Source organism: Dendropsophus ebraccatus, chromosome 5 (genome assembly GCF_027789765.1).
Source record: "Dendropsophus ebraccatus isolate aDenEbr1 chromosome 5, aDenEbr1.pat, whole genome shotgun sequence".
Taxonomy (NCBI): Eukaryota; Metazoa; Chordata; class Amphibia; order Anura; family Hylidae; genus Dendropsophus; species Dendropsophus ebraccatus.
Genome location: NC_091458.1, coordinates 132,911,859 through 132,925,675, shown reverse-complemented (window position 1 = coordinate 132,925,675; position 13,817 = coordinate 132,911,859). Strand labels below are relative to the sequence as shown.

General features: G+C 40.7%; 1 protein-coding gene across 1 annotated transcript in view; it reads right to left on the bottom strand.

Annotated features, from left to right (window-relative positions):
- The window catches only part of CSMD2 (CUB and Sushi multiple domains 2), a 325,249-nt gene that overhangs the window by 61,707 nt on the left and 249,725 nt on the right, over window positions 1–13,817 (bottom strand). Inside the window, exons 29-34 of the mRNA XM_069972975.1 lie at window positions 11,676–11,771; window positions 10,189–10,392; window positions 9,856–9,980; window positions 6,049–6,145; window positions 4,493–4,597; window positions 571–689 (exon numbers count right to left, since the gene is read on the bottom strand). Of these exons, the coding sequence (XP_069829076.1) occupies window positions 571–689; window positions 4,493–4,597; window positions 6,049–6,145; window positions 9,856–9,980; window positions 10,189–10,392; window positions 11,676–11,771 (746 nt within the window). The remainder of the gene's footprint in view (window positions 1–570; window positions 690–4,492; window positions 4,598–6,048; window positions 6,146–9,855; window positions 9,981–10,188; window positions 10,393–11,675; window positions 11,772–13,817) is intronic.

The window sequence follows — 13,817 nt, the reverse complement described above, 5'->3', positions numbered from 1 at the left end:
TCTCGAGCAGGTGTAGATTTTTGTCATGATTAACGCCTGCTATCAGAAATAAAACATGTGGGAGGACCCCCTCCCCACCTGCCAATCTTCTGACCAACTCCCTTATGGCTGTTTTAAAGGGATACTCCAGTGATTTTTTTTTCCCCTTTCAAATTAACTGGTATCAGTGCCAGAGATTTGCAATTTAATTCTATTAAAAAAATCTGCAGTCTTTCAGTACTTATCAGCTGCTGTATGCCCTGCAGGAAGTGGTGTATCCTCTCTAGTCTGTGACAGGAACTGTTGAGAACAAATCCCCATAGAAAACATCTTTTGCTCTGCAGGCTGGAAAAAATACACTACTTCTTGTGAAACATACAGCATCTGATAAGTACTAGAAGACCGGTTAATTTTAAAGATTTTTTTTTTCTGGCATAGCCTTTACGATAGTATTTTAATCTATTAAAAGTTTCTGTTAGTGAAGCATTACACTGATCAGACTAATAACATTTTTATGATTCAAAACACAATAAACAGCTAGTACAAGCCAATATACAGCCTTAGGTTTTGGGTGGTGAAATTTCCTAGTACCTGTAATGTATATCCTGGTTCACATTGGAAGGAGACCACATCATTCACAATGTATCTTTCTCCAACTTTTACACCATTACTGGGAACAGCTGGTTCTGGGCAACTGGCAAGACCCACAGCTAAAAAAAAACAACAAAAAAACCAAACAAAAACGTTTGGTTAGATTAACTCACATGTAAGACCATGTTTAACATAAATTATTTGTTCCAGATTCAGGGTGTAACCTGTCTGTGTGTAACCATGGACATACACTGTAAAATATGGAAATATCTTATCTTAAAGGAGAAGTCCAGTGAAAATTTTTATTTAAGTATTCTATTGCCCCCCAAAAGTTATACAAATCTCCAACATACACTTATTACGGGAAATGCTTATAAAGTGCTTTTTTTCACCTTACTACTGCATCAAGGCTTCACTTCCTGGATAAAATAGTGATGTCACTTCCTGGATAACATGGTGATGTCACAACCTGACTCCCAGAGCTGTGCGGGCTGTGGCTGCTGGAGAGGATGATGGCAGAGGGATGCTCAGTGTCCCTCCAGTGCCCTGTGTCCCTCAGTGTCCCCCTGCCCATAATCCTCTCCAGCAGGTGGTGACATCACCATGTTATCCAGGAAGTGACATCACCATTTTTATCCAGGAAGTGACATCACCATGTTATCCAGGAAGTGACATCACCATGTTATCCAGGAAGTGACATCACCATGTTATCCAGGAAGTGACATCACCATGTTATCCAGGAAGTGACATCACCATGTTATCCAGGAAGTGACATTACCATGTTATCCTGGAAGTGACATCACCATGTTATCCAGGAAGTGAAGCCTTGATGCAGTAGTAAGTGCAGGGAAAAATAACACTTTATAAGCATTTCCCTTAATAAGTGTATATTGGGGATTTGTATAACTTTTTGGGGGACAATCCAATACTTTAATACAAATTTTTGCCGGACTTCTCCTTTAAGGTTTTTGTAAATTCAATTCATGTCAGTATGGAATCAATAAACACTAATTTTAACGTATTCACAGAAAGTTGGATGTAAACTCTTTTGGGTTGAACTTATAAATATGCAGAGAGTGAAAAATATAAAAAATGCAATTGACACCTATTCAGCCAAGATGTATCTGTACGATTGCAGCTTTATTTGTAAGATTGCAGCTTTAACAGGTAATCTTGGTATATTTTTATAGATCTTGTAGATTCCCTTAGGTTCACTGTACATACTGTATAAGCTATAATACATTCTGTTCTATGGGGAATACTGTAAGGAAGGTATTTCCACTTATTGATTAAACAAGAAGTGCTGATGAAAGTCATTACCCCTGAAGTACTTTCCATAGTAAATCCCTTACTAAATATCTGGCAATATTTTTAGGACTGTGTTTTAGACATATATTTATATCTTGTGTATATATTATGCAGTTTTTGGGTACTTTTATTTTTAGCTGAAGCCTGAAATTGATGCAGCAATTTCACTTATGGCTAAAGCTTTAGCAGGCATGATGGGAGTTGTAGTTTTGTAACAGCTGGAGAGCTAATCCCCCCCCCCCCCGCCATAGACACTTAATATTGCTCCACCCAGTAATGAGTTAACTACCATTAGTTTGACTAGCTTAATTGCTTTTCAAAAAATCTATATGATTTGCATTTACAACATTTTTAATTAGCAATGTGGAGACTCAGCAATATCCCCGCCGCTACCTGTTCTGTGATATCACCAAATTCAGGATTTATTTGATCAAGGAAATACCGGGCTTGGACAGATAAGTGTTTAGAGAGTTCAGCTGGGAATATAGGATTGATAGATTACATAGTGTTTATGCACATGCTTGCGTAGATTAAACCCTTCAGAAGAAACAAATGTCAGTAGCTGGACATGACTGTGCTAGAAAACCATTAATGAAAAGTGACTTATAAAACTACATTAATGGAATAACAGTCAAAGAAGAAGGAATGCTGGGGTTCAGAATTCTTTAAAGCGACTTTGTATTCACCAACCCACCCCACCAAACCGCTAGTACCATCTGTTTGATAAGAGTAAATCTTTACCGGTTGCGCCTGGTGCCTTGGTTAGAGCAAAAAATGATTTTTTAGGGTGCCTTCACACACTTAGGATCCGCAGCCGATTTCATGTCGCAAATTTGCAGCCAGATCCGCTGCGGATCCCTTCCCTGTACACTCTAGGGCAGACAAACTCGCAGCGGGATGCACATCCCGCTGTGAGTATGTCAGCATCCCGCCCCGTTAACCCCCAGGCTGCCGGAGCGTATACATCACCTGCTCCCTGCTTCGGATCCCCAGCATTCAGTTCCCGGCGTCTGCTCGTCCTGCTCAGCCAATCATCCACTGATTGGTTGAGCGTGACGTCCCGACGAGAAACCCGAAGCAAGCCGGAGAGAGGAGGAGATGTATGCTCTGGTATAATCCGGGGGTTAACTGTCGGGATGTCAATCCCGCTGCGAGTATGTATTCTCATTAGGATGAACGGGCACTGGATCCACATCGGTTTTTGCTGTGAGTTCGCATCGTGAAATCCGCAGAGGATCCGGTGTGTGTGAAAGCAACCTTAATCTTTAGCGCTGTGTCAAACTGGAACACTCCTAGACAAGATTTCTATCCATCGCTTGTCTAAACTGCACCTGTGTCACTCAGCCCAGGTGCAGCTTAGACAAGCGATTAACAGGAAAAATCCTATTTGGGGGTGTTTCTAATGATAAGGAGGGTAGGGAGGAAGGAGAGGCGTCGCAGACCTGGGGCAAAGACACACCAGTTTGACACAGCGCTGCAGACAGGGCCGTATTTACCACTAGGCACCCGTGGTCCGGTGCCTAGGGCAGCACCTTGCAGGGGGGCAGCACCAGGGAGCAGGGGGACAGAAAAAAATAATTTTTTTGTTTTTATTTTTTTAGTTTCCCTCCTCCCGTTCAGACTTGCCAGTAAATCTGGTGTCTTTTCCAGTGGGGGTGGGGGGTATGGTGGTATTGGTCAGGTCTGGTATCGCCAATAGGTGCGTGTAGATGGGGCGTCTTCAGGTTTAGTGCCTAGGGCAGCAGCAGCTGTTAATACAGCCCTGGCTGCAGATTAAAATATCATTTTTCTCTAACCAAGGCACCAGACACATGTTTCAGGGGTCTTAGATTTTTATTTGGTGGTTGTACTTACTACAATTCCCAGAATGCATTGCTTTCCCTCAGCTCTCCATTACAGTACTTCCACCCTGCCTACTCCTCTCCCACAGCACTCCTGCCAACTCCCCACCCAAAGCTGTTACAGAACATTTCATTTCACTAAAGATTATTGCATCAGTGAGGTTGCACCTCTCACTACTCGGCTAGTTGGGATGTAGAGCGCCTCCCGCGTACCAGAAAGTTGGAAGCACTGAGGGGGAAGCACTCAACATTGCAACTAGCTGAGTGTTATATGTTATTTCTGTTCCCTGATGATAACAAGCATTGATTTTAATGAATGGCTAACATACTTGGAGACCATATACTGGACCATCTGAAGAACTGCCAATCTGGCGCACAATATTAAGCACCCACCATTATTTACATGGCAGCCTGTTTGATCACGAACAGCAGCATGTAGCCAATGTGGACAATGATGCCGTCCTGTCATAAACAACTACGGCATTATTTGAGTATCTTTTTCATAAGACTTTAGTCATTACCGATGCAATTTTTAACCCTATGGTTTGGTATATTTGTTTATACTGTACTTTTATCCTGACCAATAGTATTTCTTTTTTTTATTATTATTAAAAATATTGGGCATTTCAGTTTCAAGTACATTAAGGAATGACTTTTTTTTTAACAACTTTTTTCGATTAGTTCTAGTATTACATTTGGGGAATGGAGCAGGTCATCCATCGACTGAGGCACAAACATGTCAGAACTTCATGTTATTAATAAGCTAATCTCACTTTTGTATTCCAGATGAAAGCCAGCTGCAGACACACTGATATCAGAGAAGAAGTGCAGGTAGAGGTGGTTGGATGTGCTGTTCAGCAATGCTGGTACTGTAGTTCCTAAAAAAAAAAAAAAAAAAAAAATAATAATAATAATACATAAGGCTTTTAGGCAGAGAATATTATTTGTATACTGCTTTACATAGTGATATTTTATATTTTTACTGCAAAATAGAAGAAAGATCATTGGAGTTATCGCAGGACTACTTACTGCTTGGCTATTCGGTCTGTGTACAGATACAATATATTCCCAAGCTCATGCCTTATGCCACATCATTCACTTCTTTATATGCGGCTGTATATTATTTGTTACAGAATCATACCTGCTATATATAATGTGTTATTACTGTTTGCATTGCTTTAAGAAAGTGTTTAGTTAACAGCCTAAAATTTTCCTAGAATTTAATCTATAGGAATAGTGCTGTGGCGTAAGGACAATGTATGACATATACAGTTAATACCAAATGATTTAGGTCTAGACTGGCAAAAATCCAGGTACCACATTGTTTATCATGGCTGAAATAATGAAAAACCAGGGGAACAGCCATGACTTACCAATAACAGCCAACAAACTGGTCCACCATTGCACAGAAGAGAGAGCAAGAGGCTAAGGCTAGGTTCACACTGCGTTTTCAGCATCCGTTTAACGCATCCGTTTTTTGCAAAAAAACGCATGAAAAACGGATTGCAAAAAACGGATTCATTTGTGTGCATTTTCCATTGACTTCCATTATATAAAAAAAAAAACTGATCCGTTTTTTTTGGCGAACTAAAACGGACCAAAAAACGTTGCTGACCCTATTTTTCTGGACGTTAAAAAAAACTGATCCGTTAAACGGATGCTGAAAACGCAGTGTGAACCTAGCCTAAGCAAGAGGTAAAAAAGGGGCGCTCTGGGGGACTTCTTAATATAGTATTAAAGGGGAATGGCAACATTTTTTTCTTTCAACTGGTATCAGAAAGTTATATAAATTTGTAATTTACTACTATTTTAAAAATCTCAAGTCTTCCCATACATATCAGCTACTGTATGTCCTGTAGGAAGTGGTGTTTCCTTTCCAGTCTGACACAGTGCTCTCTGCTGATATATCTGTTAGAGACAGGTCGAAAGGTTTACTATGAGGGTTTGCTACTGCCTCGAACAGTTCATGTCATGGACAGTGGTGGCAGCAGAGAGCACTGTGTTAGACTGGAAAGAATACACCACTTCCTGCAGAGCATATAGCTGCTGATAAGTACTGGAAAACGTGATTTTATTTTATTTTTTTTAAATAGAAGTAAATAAAAAAATCTATATAACTTTCTGTCACCAGCTGAGATTTTTTCCCCTGGATTTCCCCTTTGATTATATTACAATATAATACATATAGCACTAATTTGTCCATACACTCTGTGAATCTGTGAAACTGCAACAAAAGCAAATTAGATTGAAAGACGGAGGTAAATAAGCGAAAGTGATGTATTAAGTGCAATCTATTAGAATGTGAAGTGAATAATTGTTAGGAAAGTACCTGAAAAACTGCCCAGCATGGTGGCCGTGTTATCTGCTCCATCAAAGACTTCCAGGGAGTCCCAGTTTTGTTCTGTAGCAAAGCTTATAACCTGGATCTAAATAAAAGGAAGATAACAATTCATACAAAAGAAACCTCCATTTAGTACATCCGTTCATTTTATGGGTTCCATTATACTGAGCAGATGCAAAAATAGAAAAATGTCGCTAAACATAATTTCTATTTGACGTTGTCAATAGTGACCCCCTGGTGGGGCAAACTATGGGGAGACTTTATTCACTGTGTTGACCTGCATGACAGAAATTATAAGATACCCCATTGCTTCTTCATGCCTATTACAACAAAGTGACTGATTAACATTACATCCCTTACGGGAAACCTAACTGTTATATACGTTATATACCATTACATCTAAGGCTTATGGTGATCTGTCCTTAGTAACTAACCTGGCATGTTAGTCCACTGTCCAGGCTACAATGCTTTCTGATCACCAGCGCACCTCCATAAACCATTGTCAATGCTTGGTATTTTTTTAATGGACAGAACAATCAGCAATATACAGTACCATTATCTCATATGTGGCTTCATCTACGTGCAATACCAATAATGGGAAATTACCTTTAGCAGGCAATGCATGTTCCATCTTAGGGCCGGCACCAAATTTTTGAGGGCCCTTGGGTGACAGAGTCTTAGCGGCTCCTCATCCGTACGTTCACTATGCACTCATCCTCCCATCATCCACACACTATGCACAATAACTTGAGACACTACTAACATACACAAACACACATTACTGACACAGACACTTACTGACACACACACACACACACACACACAACTGACTTAGACACTGACTGACACACACACACACACACAGACAAAACTGACTTAGACACTGACTGAGACACACAGCACTTATAGCTCAGTCTTCTCCCGTCTCTCTGGCAGGCCAATTTCCACATTGTAAGGTTAAGGACCTGCCAGTCATGTGATCAGGTCCTTCACTTCTCTCTCCCTCTCTTTCTTTGTGCAGGATGCTAACAGCTCCTGCTCCTTCTCTGTCTTCTGATGTTCAGCTCGCTCACCCTGCACCCTGAGTGGGCTGAACATTATAGCCCCGGGCTTCTCTCCCTCTATAGGCCCCTAGAGGTATTGTGGGCCCTGGTACTTCCCTGTGAAGACCCAGTGCTGGCGCCGTCCCTGTTCCATCTCATAAGATAAATTCATCCCTACATAAAAAGCTCCGTAAAGGAAGTCTCAAAAACTGATAATGGTACTATAGTAAATAGAGGACAAGGAGAACTGTGAAAACGCATCTGGGGTTATGATCATATAGATTGCATGATGTAGATCCACCTGGATGGGGGAAGTCTATTACCTTCCTGTATATTTCCCCTCCAGGTGAAGTCCTTCCTATGCCCCTTCTAAACCTTAGGTAACAGATTTAGCATCGAATCAGGGGACCACTCGCGCTGTCACTCAGAGTTTAGAACGCCAGGGACCAGGGAAATTTTCAGTGCAGAAAGCTCTGGGCACTTATCATGCAAGCTCCGCCTTCTTGGCACTTGCAATAGTGGTTCATTGACTGATTGCATGCTTTTGATATGTTTAGCCTCTTAGCGACTACTCCAACTCTATAATCTACAACACTAATTATCACCATGATGGTAAATGTATAAGTAACTCACTCATATCTAAGCATCAAAAGAATTACATTAAGGTGGGCACATATAGGGACAGTCCATCTACAAGTAAGATGAGATATCATGGAATAAAGAGAGAAGATACACTTGCAGTTCTCTTAAATAATACTGACAAACATCAGTAGGCGGTCTGCCTAACAGGGTCTGATACCAAATACAAAGATGAAATAAGGTGTCAGAACATGTTTTCTCCGCTTGGATACAAAGCTCCTAAAACTGCAAATATAAAATGTCATGCAGAGAATCTTGCTTTCATTTACAAAAAAAAAAAAAAAAAAAAAAAAAAAAAAAGGAGACCCATAACAAACAGTACAAGACCGCTCACATTCCAAATACATAGATCTGTGACTACACATGAACACATGCTGGTCTATGGTCACTGGTGATGAGTTTCATACAAGCCAACTGGTAGGTGCACCACAAGTTCTGCTCCAATGTGTCGACGTGTTTCGGAATGGCTGATTAGATGGGACATTTTACTGGTAACTAGAATGAATGTGCTACACCACAAAACATTGAAACTGGTAACATTGTGAATTGTGACGTCCTCAATGTCCCCGGGGGGAGCACGTTGGAAAAGCTATTAAACTGAAGTTTAATTAGAAAACAAGCCATAAATATTGCACAGCAGTGTTTCCTGGGAAAGGGATTTCTGCTTGGTACAGCAGCTAAGTACTGGAAGGACAGAATTAAAAAAAAAAAAAATGATAGAAATCTGTATAACCAGTTGAAGTATAACCAGCAATGCTATGTGAGATGCGCAATAAATCTCATTTCATGCACATCTAGCATAGATAAATCCTCATTCTGGATTCACACACAGCATTATCATTAAAATGTTATCTTTTGTTGTATATTTAGGATATTTAGGTTGTTTTATATTTAGTTTATATTACCCGTAGACAAAAATTGTTGCGTGCAATTTTATCAAGCCAATTCTTCAGGATATGCACAATTTTTGGTAAATTCACCAAGCACAAGGAGAAATACAAATGGCTAAAGCTAGTTAAAGAAATTTCAGCTATTAAAGGAGAAGTCCGGCAAAATTTTTTATTGAAGTATTGTATTGCCCCCAAAAGTTATACAATCACCAATATACACTTGTTACGGGAAATGCTTATAAAGTGCTTTTTTCCCTGCACTTACTACTGCATCAAGGCTTCACTTCCTCGATAACATGGTGATGTCACGACCCGACTCCCAGAGCTGTGCGGGCTGTGGCTGCTGGAGAGGATGATGGCAGGGGGACACTGAGGGACACAGGGCACTGGGGGGACAATGAGCATCCCTCTGCCATTATCCTTGGGTCGTGACATCACCATGTTATCCAGGAAATGAAGCCTTGATGCAGTAGTAAGTGTAGGAAGAAAAGCACTTTATAAGCATTTCTCATAATAAGTGTATATTGGTAATTTGTATTACTTTTAGGGGGCAATACAATTCTCCTTTAAACTCAACAATAATTCCCCCAAAGGGTATTAGTTTAAAGTGAAACAGGTACATTGCTGTGAGTTTTTTACACTAATTAATTTAAATGCCACTTAGTTCTTGCCCCCAGTGCTGGTCTTTTCCAGAGCACCGGCCCACCCTGCAGCATCGGCCCACCCTCCAGCACATGTGACGAAACCCCCTCCCCTCTGTGACGCGGCTCCATTAGAGTCAATGGAGCAGTGTCACAAAGGGGAGGGGATATGGCCACACTGGGGGGGGCGTTGGGCGAATCTTGCAACTCTGTAAAAAAAAAAGGCTTGAAATTCATGCCTTAAAAAAAATCCTAAAAAACAACATAGTAGTTTTGAAGGAGCCCTAAAAGGAAAGTAAAAGATCCAACATTTGAAGTTTAGAAGCAACATTTCAGGCTGCATTATATCTAATCTATATATTGAATTGACATGTGTTTTTTAAGGTGAACTTTTTACTCCTGAACATCAGCGGTAAAGAACAGGTAACAGCTCGATACCTCCATAGTAACCATCCACACTTCTTTAATGACGACAAGAATAACATTGATTTTTAGAAGTGCTGGTAGAACGCTCCTAAAACACACATCACTTGCATATATCAAAAATAAGAAGCAGACAGATAATCTGTGAAGAATTCCCACCTGAATCCCTGCTCCCTCGGGCACTGTGATTTTCCATACACAGTTTAAGCTGTTAAGGTATGGTTCCGGGAAACCTGGAGACAGGATGGTTCCTTTGCGTTCCGTCAGATTCCCCCCACAAGGCACTAGTAAACCACAAGGGAAAGGACATCTGTCAGACCTGGTGCCAATATTGCACTGAAAGGTGGAGGGACTAATCATGGTTAAACAATTTATAGTGAAAAATCTATCTATCTATCTATCTATCTATCTATCTATCTATCTATCTATCTATCTATCTCAATACTTTAACTGTAAATTATAATGAAGAAAATTAGTTTACATGGTACTTACCCACACAAGAGGGCACTGAAGTGTTCCACTGGGCCAGGGCTCCAATCACTGCTTGACATTCAATATTCTTGGAGCCCTGCAATGCGTAGCCAGGAATACACTCGAAACGGACAACAGCTCCAACTGAGAAGTCATTACCAATGCGGCGTCCATACTTAGGTTCAGGTATTGAGCTGCACTGAGTGGCACTAGTACGGGGAACAGCTAAAAGAATAAAAAAGTGGGTGCAAAAGAAAAAGTGGTATTTTTTTTTCTTTTAGAATTCGTATTAAATAGATGTAGTTAAGGAACAGACAGGAGTCAGTCAATGGAAATGTACATCTAGGTACATCTATAAGCACAACAGCTGGGATGTAGAATGGAAATTGGACTTTGGAGTGGTTTTATTAACTTTTTTTCTTCCTTTGTCTTATTAACTGCATGATTCTTACAATAAATGTGATGAAAATGAAGCTTGTGGCACATAAAACATCAATAGAAAGTATGTGTTATATTGAAAATTTAAGGACCACAAGTTCTAACTTGCATTGAAGAGGGTGCAGACTTTCGAAATTCTCTAAAAATACAGTAGGCTGACCACGGAGTGTGCCACTGCAAAGGGCCCACAGGGATCCACTGTAATCTCATGGGGACCCATTGTAATCCAGTAGGAAACATGGCCCCAGGTGTTCAACATACTGGTAAAGCCTTCAATAGGGAAAGTCATGTAATGAATATTAGTTCCAGGTATTTCAGTTATAGGCTAGGTTCATATCATGTAACAATGATGGGCGTCTTACAAAACAACTGACATCATTGCGCAAATAACGACCACTATTTTTGAAATAACGACCATTACTTTTAAAAACGGACGATATTTGCACAATGGTGGTCATTGCTATGAAAGCAAACCGTAGTGTGAACCTAGCCATAGACAAAGAGATGCTCTACAGCCAGTATTCATCTATTGTTGTAATTGAAAGCATATGAAAAATGATAGAATAATAAAATAGAATTGTTAGAATTATAAATTGTATCTGCGAGGATAGAGGCTTAGGTTTGTTCTGCTCTTATTTCTCCGTAGACGATATATACCCCATTACATCATGATCAATATGCCTGGGAAACAGATGGGAAGCTTGCATTGTGTGAAAAGCCCTGATATGAAGATGATAAGTCTTGGCACAAGAGAGATCTTTCATTTGTGCTCAGTATACGATACATTAGTATATACTATATGGCACATAAGTCTCATCGAGCTGTGATATATATCCCAAATCCCAGTTGTAAACAGACACAAAATACATTGCTCCAAGGTATATTTACAGAGACGCAGCTGCCATTTCTCCGCAGCCGAGCACCTGCCATATCCACTTCTTTTACTCTTGTCCCTTTTCACTTTCCCAATCTAACCATGTGACAGTTTTTAATATCTGTATGACAGTCCCTGTAGGTTTCATGCACTGCTTGGATGACCACAGGACATGACACGCCATTTATCCACCTACCTTGGTACACAAAATGAAATCCTTTGGCTGTCGCCTGTCCCTTGGCACTGAACTTAATTAAAATCTGATTGGAAGTTGCAAGAGGTAGAGATTCACCTGTAACGGCAGAACGCACGTGTTACCGAGCGGGGAGACCTGCCTCTTGTAGATAAACCCGCTACTGGGATTTGCAAAGCGGGAGATGCTGATCTGATCACAGTGCACGAGATAGACTGCAACAGAGACTGGTCTCCACTCTCTGGGCATGGGAACACATAACTCTGTCTGGAGGAGGAGGAGGAACTAAATAGATAACCAAACTTCTATGTATGAAGGGAATTAAACTGATAGCACAGATGAACTCCGATAGTGGGAGCAAGAAAAAAAAAGTTCCTGAGGAAACGCTTTGATATGCAGCTAAAATTTATGATATCTTCTTTCCTGGTAAAAAAAAAATATATCCGTATTTCATGCAAGCAGATCTTTTATCATCCTGTTATGTTTAATAACATATTTCTAACTCTAGAGCAAGAAATTATCCATGTTCCTACATAACCGCATACTAGCTCCCCATAAATCTTCCTGTTGCTTCCAATGCGGATAGGACGTAAAGAGTATATCAGCATTTTACAGTTCATATATGGATATGATCTACATAAAACTTTGTTCATACTTTTAGGTTTGTTAGTAAAACAACAGCCGTTGTTAACTAACAATACTTGACTGCAATGAAGTAAATAGAACACTGGCTGGTGTTCTATGCGGCTGTGCAAAATAACTACAGGTGTATTTTGTGCCGCTGCTATTCATTGAACAGCGGCAGTACAGAACAGTCTGTTCTCACAATGTAAAGTACGGCTCCCGGACATACTTTACATTGTGTTCTAAGGCTAATTGGAGTGTGGGCACACCAGAATGTGTTTGCATTCCAACCAAAATTAAGTATTGTTCACTTCAGTATCGGCTGGGTGAACATCTGAGACATCGGCCGTTGTTTGACACATCAAACACCGTCCATGTCAAACAATGGCCGATGTTCATACAGCATCTGAACATGGCCTAAATGAGCAAACTTTTACTTAGTTGTTAAAGCTTATAGTATAGCTAAAACCTGCATTCACTTATCTGCTGGTTGTTATTGGAAACAGTCAACAAGCTTGTCAAGTCTATGGGGGGAGTATTTACTAAGACCAGCGTTTTATAAGGCCCCATTAGATGGCAGGGTTTGTTAAGGGTCCTTTTAGACAGGAGGATTTGTTGGCCGCAAACAAGTGTCGGTCAGTGAGTATGGAGATTATTTGCATTGCCTTTACGCAGCACAACAAATCTAGTGTAGTAGTAGTAGTAGTGTATACTTACCATTCATGCTGCTTGTGATCTGGCATCTGGCTCTTCAGTCCTTCATTCACTGGCTGTATCTTTAGGTCCCGCCTCCTCCAGCTGTCAATCATTCTGGAGGAAGCGTCAACTTGAAAATACAGCAGCAACCGAGGAGGGGAGAGCGGGATCACAAGTACCGCAGATGATAAGTATGCACTGCTGCTTGTGATCTGGAAACTGACAACACAGATATATACAGAAATATCTGTGCTGTCAGTTTCCTTTTATCATTATTGGGCACACATAACCCTGTTAACCAAGGAAGATGTGTGGCCAACAATGATAGATTTTAAAACTTGCTCTAAAGACCCGATCAGCTGAGGATAGAATGTTTACCCGCTCCTCGGCTGATCCTTGTCACTTTTACACAGGCCGATTATCGGCCGCAGGTGCGTTTCTAGCAACGTTCCTGGCAGATATTTGGCCCGTGAAAAATGAAGTGACTGCTTGTGCACCCTGCCTCTGAAATCTATGTCAGCTTCAGGATAATGTAGATTGCAGCTACAATTTACGCTATCTCTGTGGCATAAATTCTAATAGTTCTGACTTTGTGGGAAGACAAATCCTGTTTCACACCCACTTTATGGCAAGCGCTGTGCACGTGGTGAGCTTGCCGTAAGGTTTAAAAAGTTAATGTGCAAAAAGGATTCTGGGGGACATTTATTTAGACCGGTGTACCCCTCCCCCTCTCCCCGGACGAATTCACTAATAGGCACATGCCTTTTACTGAATCCGGACGGCCATGCGCCCGATCCTGCACCCGGCATACCAAAGCAGGCGTAA